The sequence below is a fragment of the Eulemur rufifrons genome, chromosome 7, assembly GCF_041146395.1.
Source record: "Eulemur rufifrons isolate Redbay chromosome 7, OSU_ERuf_1, whole genome shotgun sequence".
Taxonomy (NCBI): Eukaryota; Metazoa; Chordata; class Mammalia; order Primates; family Lemuridae; genus Eulemur; species Eulemur rufifrons.
The window spans coordinates 266,735,812-266,754,528 of NC_090989.1; the positions used below are offsets into that span (position 1 = coordinate 266,735,812).

Genomic DNA, 18,717 nt, shown 5'->3' on the forward strand with positions numbered 1-18,717 from the left:
ATACATGAAAGGATAGATTTAGCTTTCCATATCTTCTAACTTGTGGTTTGGGAGAGTATAGTACCCTGGTAATTAGGCTACTTAAAACCCCTGTGTGTTGGAAAATATTTTGGTCTCTAGAATAGATAGGGAGTGATCATTTATTTTGTCCTCCTCCCTCTGCCATCTCATAGGGACATAATCAACTATTTCATTACTTGAAGAAAGGTGCTTAAAACACATTTAATTATTAATATACATATATTCCAGGAATGTAATCTTTTAGCTAAATTTTGTTGAACAACAACTATACCTAGGAGTGGCTTTGGGAAATCAACTCTCCCATAATCTATCAGCACCTTCGTCCACAACAACCTTAACTAAAACACAATATTCTTCAGTTGACGTTTTTCTGTATCATATGTGAAGTGTAAATAAAAAGCATCTTTAGAAATCCTTGTGGTTTATTTCTCTCTTGCATATTAGCTTCAAGATAAGCCTCCAAGCCCTTCCATGTAAATGGATATCTCATACTTTAGACCAGGTAATTAAAAAAAAAATGATGCCCCATAGCTGGGCCAATGTGCAGGAGCTGTCTCTTCTCTGACTTTGTTTTACACCTCATGGTTTACAGACAAATAAGGTGGTAAGATTTTTTTCCCCTCATTCATTCCTTGACTTTTTTCCTTCATTTGTCTCTGTCCCTCTGCTAGCTGTACAGCGTCTGAAATCAGGATTTCAGACCACTCACCCTCATTTGCAGAGCTCATTTCTGCCCCTGAATGTCAAGAATGCCCATGTGAGAGGGCAAGACTGTGACCAATATTAAGTTTAAAGCCTTTTCCTTTTACGCCCTTCCTTCCTGCCTTTTTTCTGCTTTCCTTGCCTGTCCTTGTCTGGTTACTTAGTTGCAAAACCCTTTTGAGCAGTTTGGCTTAGAATATTGTCTTAGTCATATCAGTAGGGATTTGTGGAATTAGATCTGGAGCAACCAGGTAGCCAGCTAGTGGATCTCCGGCCTGGAAATCCATCTGCGCTTTTGGGTTCTAGGCAGGCACAGTTCAGGATTCTGAAAAAGATGCCACGGGGAAAGTGTGTCTCCGGCCTTGAAGTGCCACAGAAAAACATCTCTTCTGGCTGCTTCGTGGTAAGATGCGAGATCTGAATTGAGTCAATACAACATTGTTTAATGCCACAAAACTAATACAATACTGAGAGAATCCTGTACACTCTCCTCCACTCTGTACAAGGAGAAAAAAATGAAGTGAAAACACTTTTTAAGGAAGTATGACCTATTTGAATATAGTCACACGTTTCCTTCTAATTTAGCACACTCTCTTCTCATGTTAGATTTGCGTTGAGGATTTAAGGACATCCCCATCCCCAACGGTAGGGTGTTTGCGTGGCAGATCATTGAATGTGAAAGTACTCTACCAGAGGGCAGTTGGAATTTGGGTATCTCTTGGACGTTGGAATGTATTTGATTCCTCTTCTTAGTTTAGAGAGATAGGTGAGAATCTGTGGTGACTTTTCCCTCCCCCGTAGGTATTTTTGAGACTCTAAAAATTGCAGGTTCTCTCCCAAGGAAGATTAACATTGACCTGTGCACATGCAAAGTTTGGCACATCTTTTTTGGCCACCAAGGTGCCTATGGATTCCAGAAAAGGAGTCCCTGTTGTAGAGGAATGGTAAGTTTTTGAGGCAGGGACACTTTTGGTCTTGCTAAAAGTGCAAGGCTTTTGAAGCACTGCTGAGCAGTGGGGCTGTGAGAGTGGACGTAACAGTAACTGCTTGGCACTTGCTGTTGGGAGCTGAGTCCTGCTCTGTTCTGCTCCTCACTTGAGTGGTTTCTGCCCTTGAGAAGATTTGGGTTGGGGTGATGATTAATCAACAAGTATTTGATCACCTAGTACGTATTCAGCTCTGTATGGTATTTTGTTTCTTCTAGGTCCCTGTTCTGAAAATCCCTGGAAAATGCCCTTTTCCTTAGCTTTTCTTAGGTATTTGACTTGTTTGGTGAAGCGCTGAGTGTGTATCACATGGGTAGTACTGTGTCAGATGGTAACACAGAAACATGTAAAGTAGAACCAGGCTTTGTAAGGTGAATGAATGGTACAGTTAAGAGGCACTGGGTGAAGGGTAGGAAAGGAATGAACATTTATGAAGGGATTATACTAGGCACCTTCTTCCTAAGATACAAGCAGAAGCGCCTGGATTGTGGTGTAGCGTAGCCCTATGTGAGGGACCCTAGACCTGGGCTCCCCATGTAGCATTTGAGTGACCTCATGTATGTTCCATCTAAGCCTTTTCCGTATATGTAATGCAGACAACTTGGATGGTCTCTGAGGGGTTTACACCCCGAACCTTGTGTAATTTTGGTGTACAAATGTCAGTGTGGAATGCCTTATTTAGCTTTGTGGGTTTTCACTTGGCAGGATCCTGAGAACAAATGTCAAGATAGGCAGAAAAGAGAACAGGTTTTTAGGTAGAGTCGTGTTTTCTCTTGGGATCTGTCCCCTTTGGGGAGGTTTAATCTGTCTTTTGAGAAAGCTGTCTGCTTGGACTTCTGAGTCCTCCAGGTGGGATTGCACATGCTTGACCAGCACGTAGAGGCAGAATCTTTGTGTTGTGGGTCCCAGTTATCATTCAGTTAGGGACAAGCTCTTGGAAGTACCTCTTTTCCTTGAGTGGTGGTAATTTTTCAGCCTGGTATCACCAGGCCTCTTCTCCCCCAGCCTTGTTTTTCTGTTTGGCAAATTTACACATTCTTTTGCAAGCTGCCCCCTTCAATTTGTGGAACTCTGTTATGACCAATATTGCATTGCATCTTAGTAAGAGTGGAGTTCTTTAAACGCAGATGTTATATCCTATCTTGCTTGGTAGCCTTGCATTGGCACTTTGGCTGACATGTATTAGGTGTTTAATATTGTGCTTGAAGTAGTGGATCTTCCTTAGAGGGAGTGAACAAGAATCATGTTTAAATTCAGCTGAGAGTTGGGGAAAATCGTTGCTCCTTAGAATCATAAAAATGTCTGGAGAAGTGATTGCTAGTCTGGAGATTCTTTGAAAAAGCTTATAACAGACATTGGAAATCTTGCCAAGGAATGTGGACTTGGGCTCTTTCACTTTGGCTTTATTTATGGTTTTGTTAAGAGGTGTTCTTTTGCATCAGGCCAATGGTGGATTTTACTTGAAGGGCAGGTTTTCTAATAGAAAATCTGTGGAAAGGTTTTCAGTTTCTGAACGACTTTAACCTACAAATAAAGCTTTGAAACAGGTGGTCTCTTAACCCATGTCTAAAGGAAAGTGTTTGTCTTATAAGAAATGGTCCAGAATCCAAAGTAGGGAAATGTAGAACTGTTTAAGGAAGATACTAAACTAAAAACCACAGACTGGTGGGCCTTGGAAACTTGGAGACACTTGTAGAAGCAACCTTGGAGTATATTTAAGATGAGGACTCTGGGGCAGTGGTGGGGGAAACTGAACTTCCTCCTAATAAGCAAGTAGGGTCCCAGAACTTGGGACATACTAGTTAAGATACATTTGAATAACTCCTTTATTGGGGAAAAAAAAAGGTAAATCTCTAATCTCAACATTCCATATTGTTTATATCATTGTTTCCTATCTAGATTTTTAAAAGTTATATAGACATTTTTATAATTATGTGTACTAGTCAGCTTTGCTGTTGTAATAACTCCAAAAATTCAAAGGTTTGCAACAAACATTAATTTCTGGGTCATGTTATGTGTCGGTGGCTGTGAGTCAGCTTCTGTGGCTCTTTCCCACAAGCCTTTCCCTTCTGCAGGAGCAGCCGCTGTTTGGGACACGCTGGTTTCAAGGTGGAGGGGAGAGAGCACGAGAGCTAGTGGAAACATGCAATGGCTCTTACAGTGTCTGTTCCGATGTGGTGTGTGCTCATGCCAGAGCAAGTCACACGGCCAAGCCCACGGTTGTTGGAGTGGGGATGTCTTCCTGTGGGAAGTCACTTGGCAATAGTGAGAATGTATGATCCTTTTAAAGGAGGGGAGTTAAAAATTATGAACAATAATTCAATCCACCATGTAGTCTGTCTGCTACTTCTTTTGCTGAACCTTATTTAGTATCAGCTAAGATTTATCATTTTAAAATGCTTTAAACACACTTCCTTCCTATTCTATGCATTTAAAATTTAGATTAATTTGAGGGGAGCCTGACCTGTTGCCGTGAAGTGAAGTGGTAGATCCTTGTATGAATTCAGGTATTCTTCTGTTCATCATTGTAGTACCTAGAATCTTCAAAATGGTTTTGAATAATAGTAAATACGAGGTCTCTGGATTTGGTGGACATGCCTCCAGTGTTTCACATTGTTTGCTATATTGTTCACTCTGTTTGAGACAGAGTCTCGTTCTGTTGCCCCGGGTAGAGTGCAGTGGGTCATCATAGCCCACTGCAACCTCAAACTTCTGGCCTCAAGCAATCCTCCTGTTTGTTCAGCCTCCCCAGTAGCTGGGACCACAGGCAAGTGCTACCACACCTAGCTTATTTTTCTGTTTTTAGTAGAAACAGAGTCTTGCTCTTCCTCAGGCTGGTCTCGAACTCCTGAGCTAAGGCAATCTTCCCACCTCGGCCTCCCAGAGTGCCAGGATTACAGGCGTGAGCCACTGTGCCCGGCCACTGCTGTTTTATTATTATTATTATTGAGACATAACTTATATACCATGAAATTTACCATTTAAAAGTTTACAGTAGAGTGGTTTTTAGTGTATTCACAGAATTGTACAGCCATCATCACTATCTAATTCCAGAATATTTTTGTCACCCCCAGAAGAAATCCCACCCTCATTAAATTGTCTCTCCCCATTTCCATCCCTCTAAACCCTGGCAACCAAAAGTCTGTTTTTTATTTTTAAGGATTTACCTGTTCTGACATTTCATATAAGTGGAATCATACTGCATGTGGCCTTTCTTGCCTGGCTTCTTTCACTTAGAATAATGTTTTCAAGGTTCATTGCTGATGGTTTCTGATATATACTCTTTAACATATTTAGGAACTTTCTTTTTGCTCCTTAATTTTACTTAGAGATTTTAATGGAATGGCTGATATTTACCAATGAATGATACCAGTAAACATTTGGTAGTTGTGGGCCGGGCGCGGTGGCTCACGCCTGTAATCCTAGCACTCTGGGAGGCCGAGGTGGGAGGATCGCTCGAGGTCAGGAGTTTGAGACCAGCCTGAGCAAGAGCGAGACCCCATCTCTACTAAAGATAGAAAGAAATCAGCTGGACAACTAAAAATATATAGAAAATATTAGCTGGGTGTGGTGGCGCATGCCTGTAGTCCCAGCTACTCGGGAGGCTGAGGCAGGAGGATTGCTTAAGCCCAGGAGTTTGAAGTTGCCGTGAGCTAGGCTGAGGCCATGGCACTCACTCTAGCCCGGGCAACAGAGCAAGACACTGTCTCAAAAAACAAAACAAAAAGTTTGGTAGTTGTGGACATGAGTATCTTCAACAATGGTTATATATAGTATCAGTTAATGTAATAAATTCATTGATAAATTTCCTCATGTTAAATCATTCTTGTTTTCCTTATATACATTTGACTTGATCCTGGTATATTTTTCTTATTCTTTTTTAAAAACTCTTTTAGTATGCCATTAGTTTTTATTTTACTAATGATACTTATACACTTATACCTCCTATCCTTTTTGTCCTAGTATTTTGATATCAGATATAGGTAACCTTCATGAAGTGATTTGAAAGCTTTCTCCATTTTTAAAATGTGTCTTAGAATATTTGAATAAAGTAGAACTTAATCTTTGAAGATTCATGTGAGCTCATTGTAAAACCATTGGCATCTAGCTTACCTTTTAGTGGATGTTCTCTGACAACACTTTTATGAATATTTTTCAGGTTTCCTACCTCTACTTAATTTCTCTTTGGCCACATATTTTTTTCCCAGAAAGCCACCTAACGCTATAGATTTCCAAACTTACTGACATAGTTATTCATAGCACAACCTTATAATATACAATCTTAAGTGGGTATCAGATTTAAATAATTATTGCCTGTTCTCTATATTGGTCGGGCTTCCTAAGTGGGTTTGTTGTTGTTATTTTGTTGTTTTTTTTTTTTTTCAGACAGAGTCTCGCTTTGTTGCCCAGGCTCAAGTGCAGTTGCCTCAGCCTAGCTCACAGCAACCTCAAACTCCTGGGCTCAAGCAATCCTCCTGCCTCAACCTCCCGAGTAGCTGGGACTATAGGCATGCACCACTATGCCCGGCTAATTTTTTCTATATATATTTAGTTGTCCAGAAAATTTCTTTCTGTTTTTTTTTTTTTTTAGTTGAGAGGGGATCTCACTCTTGCTCAGGCTGGTCTTGAATTCCTGACCTTGAGCTATCCGCCTGCCTTGGCCTCTCAGAGTGCTAGGATTACAAGGCGTGAGCCACCGCGACCGGCCCTAAGTTTTAATTTATCTAATTCATCTTTTAGAAGAATTAAATTTGGGGTTTCTTTATAACTTTTGCTCTTTTCTGTTTTTGATTTATGCTTTAGTTTTGAAATTTTCTTTCCACTTTCTTTAGGCTTTTTTTTTTTTTTCTTTAAAATGGGAGCACAAAGTAGATGCGACCTAAAATATTCTGTTTCATGGGATAAATCTTTTTCAAATGCATGTTTATCTGCTCTTGAGGACTCTGTGCTTCTTCCTTTGTTTCAGTATTTTGGGTCTGAATGATGAGTTAATATAGGCTAGATGCATTTTTTGGTTTTCTTGGGTCTGAACGATGGGATAATGCAGTCTGGGGGTGTATTTATGATTTTCTTGTGTCTGATGAAGTAATAATTCAGGCCTGCTTCTTGCCTGCCATCAGAACAAGTGAATTACTGGATGGCCTGTGTTTCTGCTTGATGTCATTACAGTTGTCTTGCATGCTTAGATTACCAGTTGAGTTCTCTGTCAGCCAGGAAAGGAGTCGGAGGGAGGCAGGGTCCTGGGCAGTCCAGTCGGGGAAACTTGGTCCTGCACCTCCCTGTGTCTGGATCCACTGTGGCCTGGCTTCCTTCTTGTTTCAGCTGCTCTCCCCATCTCAGTAGAGCCCCGTGCCTCCAGCATTTGCAGTCTGGTCTGTTCTGTGCTTGTTGGACACACCCAGGGCGGCCAACCCAAGGTACTTCATGTTCCTGTGACTTTTCTTCCTGCATCTCTACCCTTTGTGGGGAGATAAAGCTATGCGGCTAGGGCGCCCTCTGCCGGTGGCCCTCACTTGGTGTATTTGCCTGTGCTTGGCATCCTCTTGTTCCCGCAACCAGACAGACGCCCTGGTGACGCCCTGGTGGTCCTAGTTTGCCCCACTGTTGGGCCTGCTGCATCCCGGTCCCCCTGACAATTGCTCTTTCAAATTGGGGTGCATATGAGGGGGGGTTAGGACATTTTCTACCTTTTAGCTTATCTTGATAACCTTAAGTAACCTCAGTAACATGAGTTAAAGATGCCTCTTAGTTCTTTTTTCAGTTGTGGCTCAGTTACATCCAGTAGAAAACCTGTGAAAGTTTTGGCATTTAGATGGCACGCTTTCCTAGTGTCCAGTATTGATGTGGCTCCAGTCACTGTTTTTCTTGTTTGTTTTTCCTCCCCCAGATTCTTCTCTCATTTTCCAGGTTAGTATCTGGAGGGCGGAAAAAGGGAGAAAGCAAAGGCTTGTATTCAATTCACTGGGTTTCTCTAGAGGTCTAGATTTATAATTTTTAAATGAGTGTGTAACGTTCTGTCTTATTAATGTAAACACAATCATTTCCTGGTTATCAAGCCTTTGGGGTTTTTCCAGGTTTCGCTCTGTGTTGTTTGTTGGGTTGTGAATACCTTTGAACAGAACATTTTTGAGATTGTCCCTTTACGTTTATTCTCCAAATTGGGCTTAAATTTAATTTTACAACAAAACCAAAAATCAAGAGTATTCTGTCAGTTTGTATGGGATACGTCTATTCTTCAAGCATCTGCCGTGTACCTGGCACGAGGGAGGTACCTCGTGACAGGTAAGGTGCAGTCTGTGCATCAGAGCCATCCTTCTCCCCTTCGCTGTGAAGATGCCTCGAGAGGCTTTGCCAAGCTCTTCTGAAACTAGATCATCCTGTTGCCCTCATTTCTCTAATATTATCAAAAAGGGAAATCAGATTATTTTAGTATGACTTGTTTTTATAACATCTGTATTGGGTCTGATGCATACCACTCTCTTTTCATAAGCCATGTGCTTAATATGATATAGAATTTTTACCAGTGATTGATTGTAATTTAATATTCTGTCTTGTGGCTGGCTTACCACAATGGTGGATCTTAAAATTTAAATTCTTTGAACCAGAGAGTTTTCTAAAGCAATCCAGCCAGCTCTGTATCTCTCTTTGTAGGGCAGAAAAAAAGGAGGGAGGAGGAGGAAGAAAAATGCTAGTGGAAACTACGTGAGGAGAGTTGATATTTTGTAGCAATGGGGAGTCTTCATTTATTTATCAACTGTGTAGTTGTAACTCCTCACAAGGGCTACTCTAAATATCTATTGCTATGATAAAATCATTAAGACAATGTATTTGAGGCACCAACTATGACTCTCAATGCAATTTTTTGGGGCAGCATTTATTACATGTCTACTGCAAACCCAGCTTCATAGTTTATAAGGGGATGCAAGAATACTTACAACTACTTATAGATAAGTAGGTTTTTTATTTTTTTCAGTTAGTGAATAGTGATAGAGCCCCTACTCCTCCTACAACATTCCAGGCATTATTCCAATTGCTTCCATGTACTAACTAGATCAATTCCATTATACGTATTTTATAAATGAGGACACTGGGGCATAGAAAGATTAAAAAGCTTGCTTAAGTCACACTGCAAGTAAATGGTGGAACTAGGGTTCAAAACTGGGTGGTGTGGCTCAGGTTAGTCTCAGTTGCATTGTCATTCCACAGACATTTATTGAGTACCTTCTTTGGCAAGGGATTGAACTGGGTTGTTTCTAAGATTTATTCTTCATTCATTAAATACTTCCTGAGTAGCTACTGTGTGCCAGGGGTAGCATGGTCTCTGTTCTTATGGAATTTACAGACCAGGAGGAAGTTAGACAGTTGATCAATATATAATACATTTTCAAATAGTGATAAGTTTTGTAAAGAGAAAAAGCCAGAGAAGGGGCTAGAGGGTGAAGGGGGGGGGGTGTACAGGGATATTTTTGGATTTTATGGGTTGAGGAGGCCTCTCTGAGTAGGAGAGCAGTCATGTGAGCAGAAACCTGTTTGAAAGGAAGAGCCAGCCACACAGGGATCTGGAGGGGGAGGAGCATCCCTGCTCCTGGGACAGGGAGCAGCAGGTCCAAAGGCTCTGAGGTCAGAGTGAGCCTGTGCAGTGAGTGCAAGGGCTAGATGGAAGGCCAGTGGATCTGGGGCTGGATGAACCGAGGGGAGTGTTGGCGATGAGGTCGGAGAGTAGGGTCAGGACCAGTCGTGTCTGCCCTTGTGGGTTATCGGATGGAGTTAGGATTTTCTTCTGAACGTCATGGGATGTCTTTGAGAGTTTTGAGCAGGGAAGCAACATGTTTTGATTTACATTTTTCAAAGAGCACTCTGGCTGCAGTATGTAGAACGGACCATAGGGTAGCAAAAGTAAAACTAGGAGGCTTTTGCATTGAGCCAAGCGTTCCATAATTTACATTGGGTCATAAAGGTGCTGCCACCACATGCCACCTGCCTTAGAGCTCAGATCTCTGTTTCTGTGAGTTCAAGACCAGCCTGAACAAGAGTGGGTCCCTGTCTCTACTTAAATAAAAATATAAATAAAAATAAAAAAATAAATAGAAAATAAACTAGCCAGCCAACTAAAAATAGAAAAAATTAGCCAGGTGTTGTGGTACGCACCTGTAGTCCTAGCTACTCGGGAGGCTGAGGCAGGAGGATCACTTAAACCCAGGAGTTTGAGGGTGCCATGAGCTAGGCTGATGCCATGACACTCTAGCCCAGGTGACAGAGTGAGACTCTGTCTCAAAAAAAAAAAAAAAAAAAAATTATAGTAAAATAAAGAGATTACAGACATTGGTAGCTTGTCAGCTATTACGATGTGCCCAAGGTACATTCCAAGGAATGCCCTGGAATGGAAGCATACAGGTGTTTCCCCTGGTTGTGTAGTCCTAGGAGGAAGAAATCTGGAGTATGTGACAAGATCTGATTGACTGACTCTCCCTTTCCCACCCCTGACAACTGATTTGAGAACTATTTAGCTCCACACTGTCTGGCCAAGACATTTCAGACCTTATGTGGGCTGTTCTGGAAGGTTATTGGCTGAGGTCCGCATAGCAAAGGTGAGGGGAGTTGGCTTGGAGTCACCACTAGACCTGGGGAGAGACGAACAGATAATCACACACAATACACACACACACACACACACACACACACACAAAACACACAATACACATACACACAACACACACAATACACACACACACACACACACACACAGGCACAATTACAGTCATTGGGGACTTACAGTGTGGATAAGTTAGATGTATAAATAAATGATTAAAACTGTGAAAATTGCTTCAGTGGAGGTGTTTTCAAAGTATAGAGAAGGGAGTGAGTAATTCTCCCAGGGAGTAGGTCAAGGAAGGCTTAGGAGGAGAGAGCATTTGAGCATATCCCTGTGAGATATTTGAAGATCTCTATGTAAAAAAAAAAAAAAAAGCGAAAAAGCAGCAGGGAGGGATTTCAGGCAGAGACGGGGGTGTGACACCGCATGGTGGGGCCTGGGGTCGCGATGGTGAGAAACAGGGCTGCTGAGTTAGGTCCAGGCCAGATGTGGAAAACCACCGTCTGAGCTGATGTGGGCTTATCTGACCTAAGATTTTGAATTCTTTCTTTGTTTTGGGCAGTGTTTGGCCACTCACAGAGCTGATCTGAGGTCCAGTGCGCTAGTGTTGATAGAATGCTATGTTTGGGCCCCTGCAATGCCTGTCATGGTGTCTCGCCTGAGATCAGCGTTTAGCACATTGACTGCCATGAGAGTCGTATTTAACTCACTCTAATTTTGACTCTGGAGTCGTGTGAAGCATATATAAAATCTTACTTGTTGATGTTCTTACTGTTACAATTAATATGGACAATTTAATTCTAAAAATGTGGATTCAGTGAATAGAAGTCAATACTTTTCATTTTTCTATGTATGTTTACCTTTAAATTACACTAAGTTTTTATTCTGTTTTTGTAATAAAACACTGCAGCACCAAGGAAAAGTTTTTTTGTTTTTTTTTTTTGTGGGTGTGGCAATGTGTTAAATACTAATATTTACTGAAATGACCAAGACAAGATGGTTATCTTAGCATTCCAGAGAAGATGATGTCCCTTCTCAGATCCCCAGACACTGGGGTGTGGGCGGTACATGCCCTGTGGTCCCAGAAGCTGAGAAAGCAGTCAGAGGAGCAACTGCTGCCCTAGCTGGGCTCTGCAGTCATGTCCCCACCACGCGCAGCTGCTGAGGGTGTGATGTCACAACTGACGAGCTCCTGGACCTGCCCTGTGGTCAGAAGCACAGCTGAGAAGTGTGTGTGTGTGTGGGGGGGGGTGATTCTATTCCCATGAGTACCTTCTGTGAAAATGGTGCCCTTTCCGTAATTACAAAAGCTTTTTTTTTTTTTTTTGACACAGAGTCTCACACTGTTGCCCAGGCTAGAGTGCCGTGGCATCAGCCTCGCTCACAGCAACCTCAAACTCCTGGGCTCAAGCAATCCTCCAGCCTCAGCCTCCCGAGGAGCTGGGACTACAGGCATGCACCACCATGCCAGGCTAATTTTTTCTATATATATTTTTAGTTGTCCCTATAATTTCTTTCTATTTTTAGTAGAGACGGGGGTCTCACTGTTGCTCAGGCTGGTCTTGAACTCCCGAGCTCAAGCGATCCACCCGCTTCGGCCTCCCAGAGTGCTAGGATTACAGGCGTGAGCCACCTCGCCCGGCCCTACAAAACCTTTTCATATTACATAAGTATGTGATTAAATGATCTGTGGTCAGTGCAGATGGGAGGTAAAGGAAGATGCCTTTTCTGGCACTTGAGTTGAATGATACTTTCCATCACCCACCAAGCTGGTGCCATTGCCCTTGACCCCAGGCCATGCTTCCCTCTGCCTTGTCCCCTCCCTCTTCCTACGAGCCCCGGGATCAGCTGGAGCTCATGGATATGACTTCTAGGTTGACCTCTGGTTTCCTGTGTGTTCTCTCATCTGGGGGCTGGGCCACATCCAGCCTGCAGAGCTCCAAGACGAGAAAATATGGGGAAAGCACCTCCCTGTTCCCAGCCTGTGATCCGATGACCCGCAGGTCATCAAGGCCCTTTCCATGGTGTCCTGTCTCTTACCATATCCCCTAGTCTTTGTCTCCCAGTGATTCCAAGGTGACGTTCAGAGGCTTTCACATCTGCTAGGCAGGGCTCTGTTCTGTTATCTTGGTTTCTTAAAACCAAGAAATATAACTGTAAGACTGGGCCCTTCCAATTGCATAGCCTTTTTTGAATGTTGTAGGGACATAATTTATTCAGGTGACTTCCTACTAAGGCCTAAAGAGAAAGAGGTTTGTCATTTTTCTGTTTTTTTTCTTTTTGCTCATCAGCAGTGTAATTTTTCAATCTTTCCTTCCTTTTCTTTCCTGGTATTTGTTCCCCCAACCACTTCCCCTGCCCCTTTAAAACTTTTTTATTGAGGAAAATTTTAAGCATATACAACAGAGGAGAGAATTGTATGAGGAAACTGCAAGTACCAGCTTCAACAACTACCAACTTGTCATTTGTAGCCCCACCTACCCATCCTTAATTATTTTGAAGCAAATACCAGACATCTTATTTCATCTGTAAGTATTTTAGTACATATTTCTAAAAGATGAAGACTTTGGAAAATCATACTCCCATCATCACACCTAATGATTCCTTAATATCATCAATATTTAAATTTCCCTGAATATCTCAAAATCTTTACATTTTGTTTTAATGCAATTGGTTGATCTCTTAAGTTTCTTTACATCTATAGGTGCTCCTTCTCTCTTTTTCTTGCAATTTATTTATTGGAGAAGCTGGGTCTTTGGTTCTTTTTATTAATAGTTTCACCTAGTGCAGACTTTGCTGATAGTATCCTTATAGTATCACTGAACATGTTCTTTACTTCTCTGCATTTCCTATAAATTAGTGTTGTGTCTAGAGGCATGTTTAGGATTCATCTGTAATTTTTTTTTTTTGGCAAGCATACTTCAGAGGTGGCAGTGTGAACTTCTTTTAGGAAGCACATAATGTTTAGTTGTCCTGTTGTGATGGCTGATTGAGTTTTTATGTGTTAAGTATTTAAGAGGGGTCAGTCCCCTTAACGTTTGCCTGGGCCCAGGTGTGGTGTGGTCTTGAGAAAGTGGGAAAAACAGAATATGTGGTGTGCTCGGAGTCCTTTCTCTGTTGAATTTTTACAATGGCGGGGATCTTGTGTTCTCTGTCCCTGAACTATTTGCTTGTGTTGGTTTCTCCAGCACTTCCTAAAAGATGAGTTGGCACGAATTTGATCCAGAGCACTGCCATAATTTCTTTTTCTTGGTCATGAAAGATCTGTTCACTCAAGGAACACTGAGTAAGAAGGTGCTCAGATTTTTTTGAAAGTGATTTTTGTATTTTAGAGGTGTTTCTTAGTTTGGCTAAACCAGTTGCTTTTGCTGATACTCTCCAGGTGTGTGTTTCCATTTAATTTGTAAGGTAACTCTTTTCTTCTTTTAGGATCTGATTTTGCCCAACGGTGGAACTCCAGCAGGCACTTCAAGTCCAGCTTCTTCATCTTCCCTTCTCAACAGACTTCAACTTGATGATGACATCGATGGTGAGACCCGAGATCTCTTTGTCACAGTTGACGATCCCAAGAAACACGTGTGTACGATGGAGACCTACATCACGTATAGGATCACCACGAAAGTAGGTTCCTTTGTTATATATGTCTGTGTTGAGTCTTGGAATTGGGTCCCACTTCCCTGACTTCTGCCTTTGCTCTCCCTCCCTTTGTTCACCTTTATTACAATTGTGGATGTGACTTTTTGAGAGAGTGCATGTATTCAGATTAAAAAGATTATATCCATATATAACAGTGGGTTTTTTTAAATCTTAAAATGAGGGAGAAATTATGACTAAGATCTTTCAAATAAACATTTAATCCCTATACTTGCACTTATTTTCTATCATGATACTATTTAACATGTTAATATTATATTACTATTGAAATTTATGAATCATTTTATCAACCTAAATCACTGTGATGAGACCATGATTATGATTTGGCCTACTTGGGGTTGATGGTAGGGGAGAAGGAATAAAAGGACAAGAATTAATGCTTACTGACTTTTTGCTGTGTGCCAGGCAGGTAGTGGGCAGGGTGTCAAGCTTTAATTATTGTCACAGCAATGCTAAAAGTTGTATCTTTTAGTTACAGTTTTGCAGATGAGGAAAACGGAAGCAGAAAGTTTTAAGTAACTTGTTCACGGTCACAAAGTTTAACCAGGATTCTGACTTGAGTTTGTGGGACTGTACAGCCCATATTAAAAAATAAATCATAGAAAAGTAAATTCTTTGGAAAGAAAGGCAGAGAATAAAATACACTCATATTTTGTTTCTTCATCTTTTATTAGATGAAAATGTTGTATTTTAAAAATTACACAAGTAAGATAATACATTATTATAAAAAGAAAAGAAACAGTACTAAAGACTAAATATGGAGTAGAAACCAGGAGTCTTCCTTAGCCCTTCTCATTTAGGTGGTGGTTCTTGCTGAAAACAACCATTGCTAAACTTTGGTGCATGTCCTTCCAATCCTTTTTCTTTGCATTTACATTCACACACATATAGTTAGAAGATATATAATTTAGATTTCAGTATAATATTGCTTTCTGACTTTCTCTTTCATTTTACAGTATTTTTCAAGACCTTTCTATGTTCATGTGTCTATATCTAGCTTATTCTTTCAGTCTCTGCATAATTATTTATGCAATGATTATACAATATTTTTTCTCTACGGACATTTAAGCCTTCCCCAAGTTTTTGATATTATTACCCTGTCCTCTCTGCACCTGGTTCACATTTGAAGCATATACGCACGTGCACATGTACACACACGGTCTTTCCCCATTACCCCTGCCACTGGGCGCCTACTGTTTCTCAGACGTTGGGCTAGGTGCTTAGGTGTATATCACTTCCTTAGAGGGCCTAGGTTAATATACATATTTCCAGGAATTATTTCTATTTATTTATTTTTTCCTAGGTGAACTTATTTTTTACTGAAGTCAGTGAAATGCAAACCCTGTTTTTCTTGACTTGGTGCTGTATGCGGCCAAATGACAAGGTGACTGCCTTGCTGGCACAGCAATGCTTGCCTGCCCTGACATTTTCCCCACCGCTACTTGATTCCTCTGGCCCCAAAATGCAAATACTGCAGGACTTCTGTTAACTGATTCATAGGCCAGTGCTCATGCCGCAACTCACAAGTCTTCCCTACGCCTCTTCTTTCCTTCCTACCTTCCCTGCCCTTTTCCATTTGGGTTCTTATTTCTGTCACTTCTCGTGGGCTTAGTTGATTTCCTATAAGTCAGTAAATACCTTACAGTAACATTTTCCAAGTTACAGTTCCACATTTTACTTGGCTGTGATGGTAGCCCCTCAAGATGATCTTGTTGCAGATCTAAGTTTTACTTTTTACTGTCTCTTCCACATCTGATCCCAAACTAGAGTTTCTTTTTTTTTTCTTTTGTTTTAGAGACAGGGTCTTGCTCTGTTGCTCAGACTAGAGTGCAATGGGGTCATCATAGCTCACTGCAACCTTAAACTCCTGGGCTCGAGTGATCCTCTTGCCTCAGCCTCCTGAGTAGGTAGGACTATAATTATGTGCCATGATGCCTGGCTAACTTTTTTATTTTTTGTAGAGATTGGGTCTTGCTATGTTGCCCAGGGTGGTCTTGAGCTGCCTTGGCCTCCCAAATTGCTAGGATTACAGGCATGAGCCACCACACCTGGCTTCTCTTTTCCTGTTTCTAATAGTGACACCAGGTTTGGTATCTTGGTGGTGCATTTGGAGCCTTCTTCCCAAAAGTTGTGTTAAATGATATGTAGAGGTATGCAGGTGTGAGAGAAAGAGGACAAACGGGAACACAGAATCCCAACACCTGATCCTGTCTTGGGACCTCCACTTCTGAAGTCGTCAAGCAAAGTTAACAGGCAGAGGATGAGGCTGTACAAATGCTTTGCTTTATTACTTTGAGACTCCCCAACCCTAATTTAGATTCCTGATGGCCAAAGTTGGATGAAGTGCAGAGTTCTTTTCGCCTGAGCTAAAATGAGTCTAGGGCTGAGAGCCAACGTAGGCAAAGAATTACCCACCCACGTCTAAGCCATCAATATCTTCTCTCTCCAGTGGTGGAGAGCCAGTTGAGGCATTCTCAGGGTAGGCAGCTCCTGGAAAGTAACATAATAGCAGCTAGTTCTTGACGCTTACCATGTACTGTACTCTTTTGCAATAGAAACCCTTTAATTTTTATTTTATGTAAGTAATGCATGTTAATTGTAGAAAAAATAGAAACTGCAAGTAAGCTAAAACAATAAAATAATGCCTATAAGCTCACTAGCCAGAAATAATCATTGATAACTTTCTGTGCTATATTTCTCTATCCGCTTATACAAATAAGTATCTTACATGCTGCCAGTTCATTTAAACATTGTGAACATCTTTGTATGCTAGTAAATACTGGTAAGCACACTTTTATGCCATTTATAAGACTGCAGTAGTGTTCCAGCATGTGGATGTGCCATCATTTGTGCTGAGTGCTTTAAGTATATTATTAATCTTCACACTCAATGAAGTTGATATTGGTACAGCTCTTATTTTATAAATGAGGAAACTGAGCCACAGAGATATTTAAAAAAATTGCTCTAAGACATGCAGCTGATATGTAATGGAGCTAGAACTTGAGTCTAGGCCTGTCTGATTCCAGAGTTCATACACTTAATAATTGCACTAGGCTTCAAAAGACATGATTTCCAAGGGAGAGGTGGCTCCCACACTCAGCACTGTGATCCAGTACCATGGCCTGGCTGTTGAAACTGATGATGTAGAAATAGACTTGAGGGGGGAAGAAATAGAGAAGAGCCTTCAACTCCCTCCAGAGGCCCTCTTTCTCTTATCTTTTACCCTTGCCCCTAGCGACTCAGGAGGCTGAGATGGGAGGATTGCTTGAGGCCAGTTGTTTGAGACCAACCTGAGCAACATATGGAGACCCCGTCTATAAAAATGAAAAAAAAAAAAAAAATACTGGCACAATGGCACGTGCCTGTAGACCAACTCAGGAGGCTGAAGCAGGAGGATTGCCTGGGCCCAGGAGTTCGAGACTGCAGTGAGCTATGATTGCACCACTGCATTTCAGCCTGAGCGACAGAGCAAGACCCTGTCTTGGGGCGGGGGCGGAGGGGAGGGCAGCGGGGAAGTCTTATGCCCCAACCAGTTCCTCTTTCCAAATGCCTCAGTGGTCAACAGAGTGTAAATGCTGGTCAGAGGTTAGGTGTGCGGAAAAGAAGGCTGTTGCTACTGTGGCAGGAGAGCTTCACTGGTGTGGTGGTGCAGAACCCGGTTTGCAGTGGGTTGGCGCGAGTGGGAGTCGGACAGAGCAGATGCGTGTTGGTAGCTTGGCAGTGAAAACGAGCATAGAGAGCGAGCAGCAGCCAGAGGGGGCTGTGGGGGTTGAGGGAGATGGAGGCTTTTGTGGTTTTTTAAAGGATGAAGAGACTTAAGTGCCAAGTGTCCAGTGTTGGTGGAGAAGGAGACATTTGGTTGAAGATTGGAGAGTGGGATGGAAGCTGCTGGAAGGTGGAAGGAAGTAACAGTCTGAGCAAAAGTAGAGGGATTGGCCCCCGGGTGGAGGAGGAGGTGCACTCTTTCCATTGCTTCTGGAGAGAGAAAGGAAGTTTGTTTTGTGGCAGAAAGTTAGGGGGTTCTTTGCTTAAAGCTGCAGTTTTCTCTCTGAATGGATGAGGTCTTCTGCTGAGAGTGAGAGGGAGGTTTTGAAGTGGGGATTGGAAGGTTTCAGAACTTTTACAGACTTTTCGATAACTGAAGTGGAAAATGAGAGCGAGCTGACCAAGGGAGTGTAAGAGGTTGCTTGGCAGTGTAAGGGTGAGGGTGGAGTCCAGTCAGCTGCCTGCCTGATTCTGTTTCCTCCCCAGCAGTGTGTGCTCATACGCCCGGTCTGGGAAAGCAAGACGTGGATGGTGGCGTTTTTGCCAGAGTTGGGTGAATGGACAGTAGGGGGAGGAGCGTTTCATCTTGTGGTAGGTAGGGGATCGACACGCTGGGCCATGGAATGGACACGGAATAAGGAAGGAAGTAAAGATCTGAATGGACGAATGTCAAGGAACTTGAGGTCCCAAGAGGCTGAAAAACCAGGGGTGTTGGGAAGCAGAAGAGCCTGAAATAGAGGGATGCTGTTGAGAGAGGGAGATGTGTGAGTTTCTGCCAGGTATCAGTCTGTGGAGAGGCCCTGGAGTGGAAGGGGACATTGTTGGCTTACAGGCAGGTGTTGTACATGTGAACCACCTGGATCTTTAGGGCCTGCAGCTCATGGAAGGGCTTTTGGAAGAAGTGTCAGGTGCCTGGATCTGCAGGGAATCAGAAGTGACAGGGCTGTCAGTTGATGACAGCTGTGAGGAGGGATAGAGGGTGTCTGTAGCTTGGTG

At 42.2% G+C, this 18,717-nt stretch overlaps 1 protein-coding gene across 1 annotated transcript in view; it reads left to right on the forward strand.

Annotated features, from left to right (window-relative positions):
* SNX30 (sorting nexin family member 30) overlaps nucleotides 1-18,717 on the forward strand; it is a 106,992-nt gene that overhangs the window by 32,448 nt on the left and 55,827 nt on the right. The window contains exon 2 of the mRNA XM_069474563.1: nucleotides 13,732-13,923. Within this exon, the coding sequence (XP_069330664.1) occupies nucleotides 13,732-13,923 (192 nt within the window). The remainder of the gene's footprint in view (nucleotides 1-13,731; nucleotides 13,924-18,717) is intronic.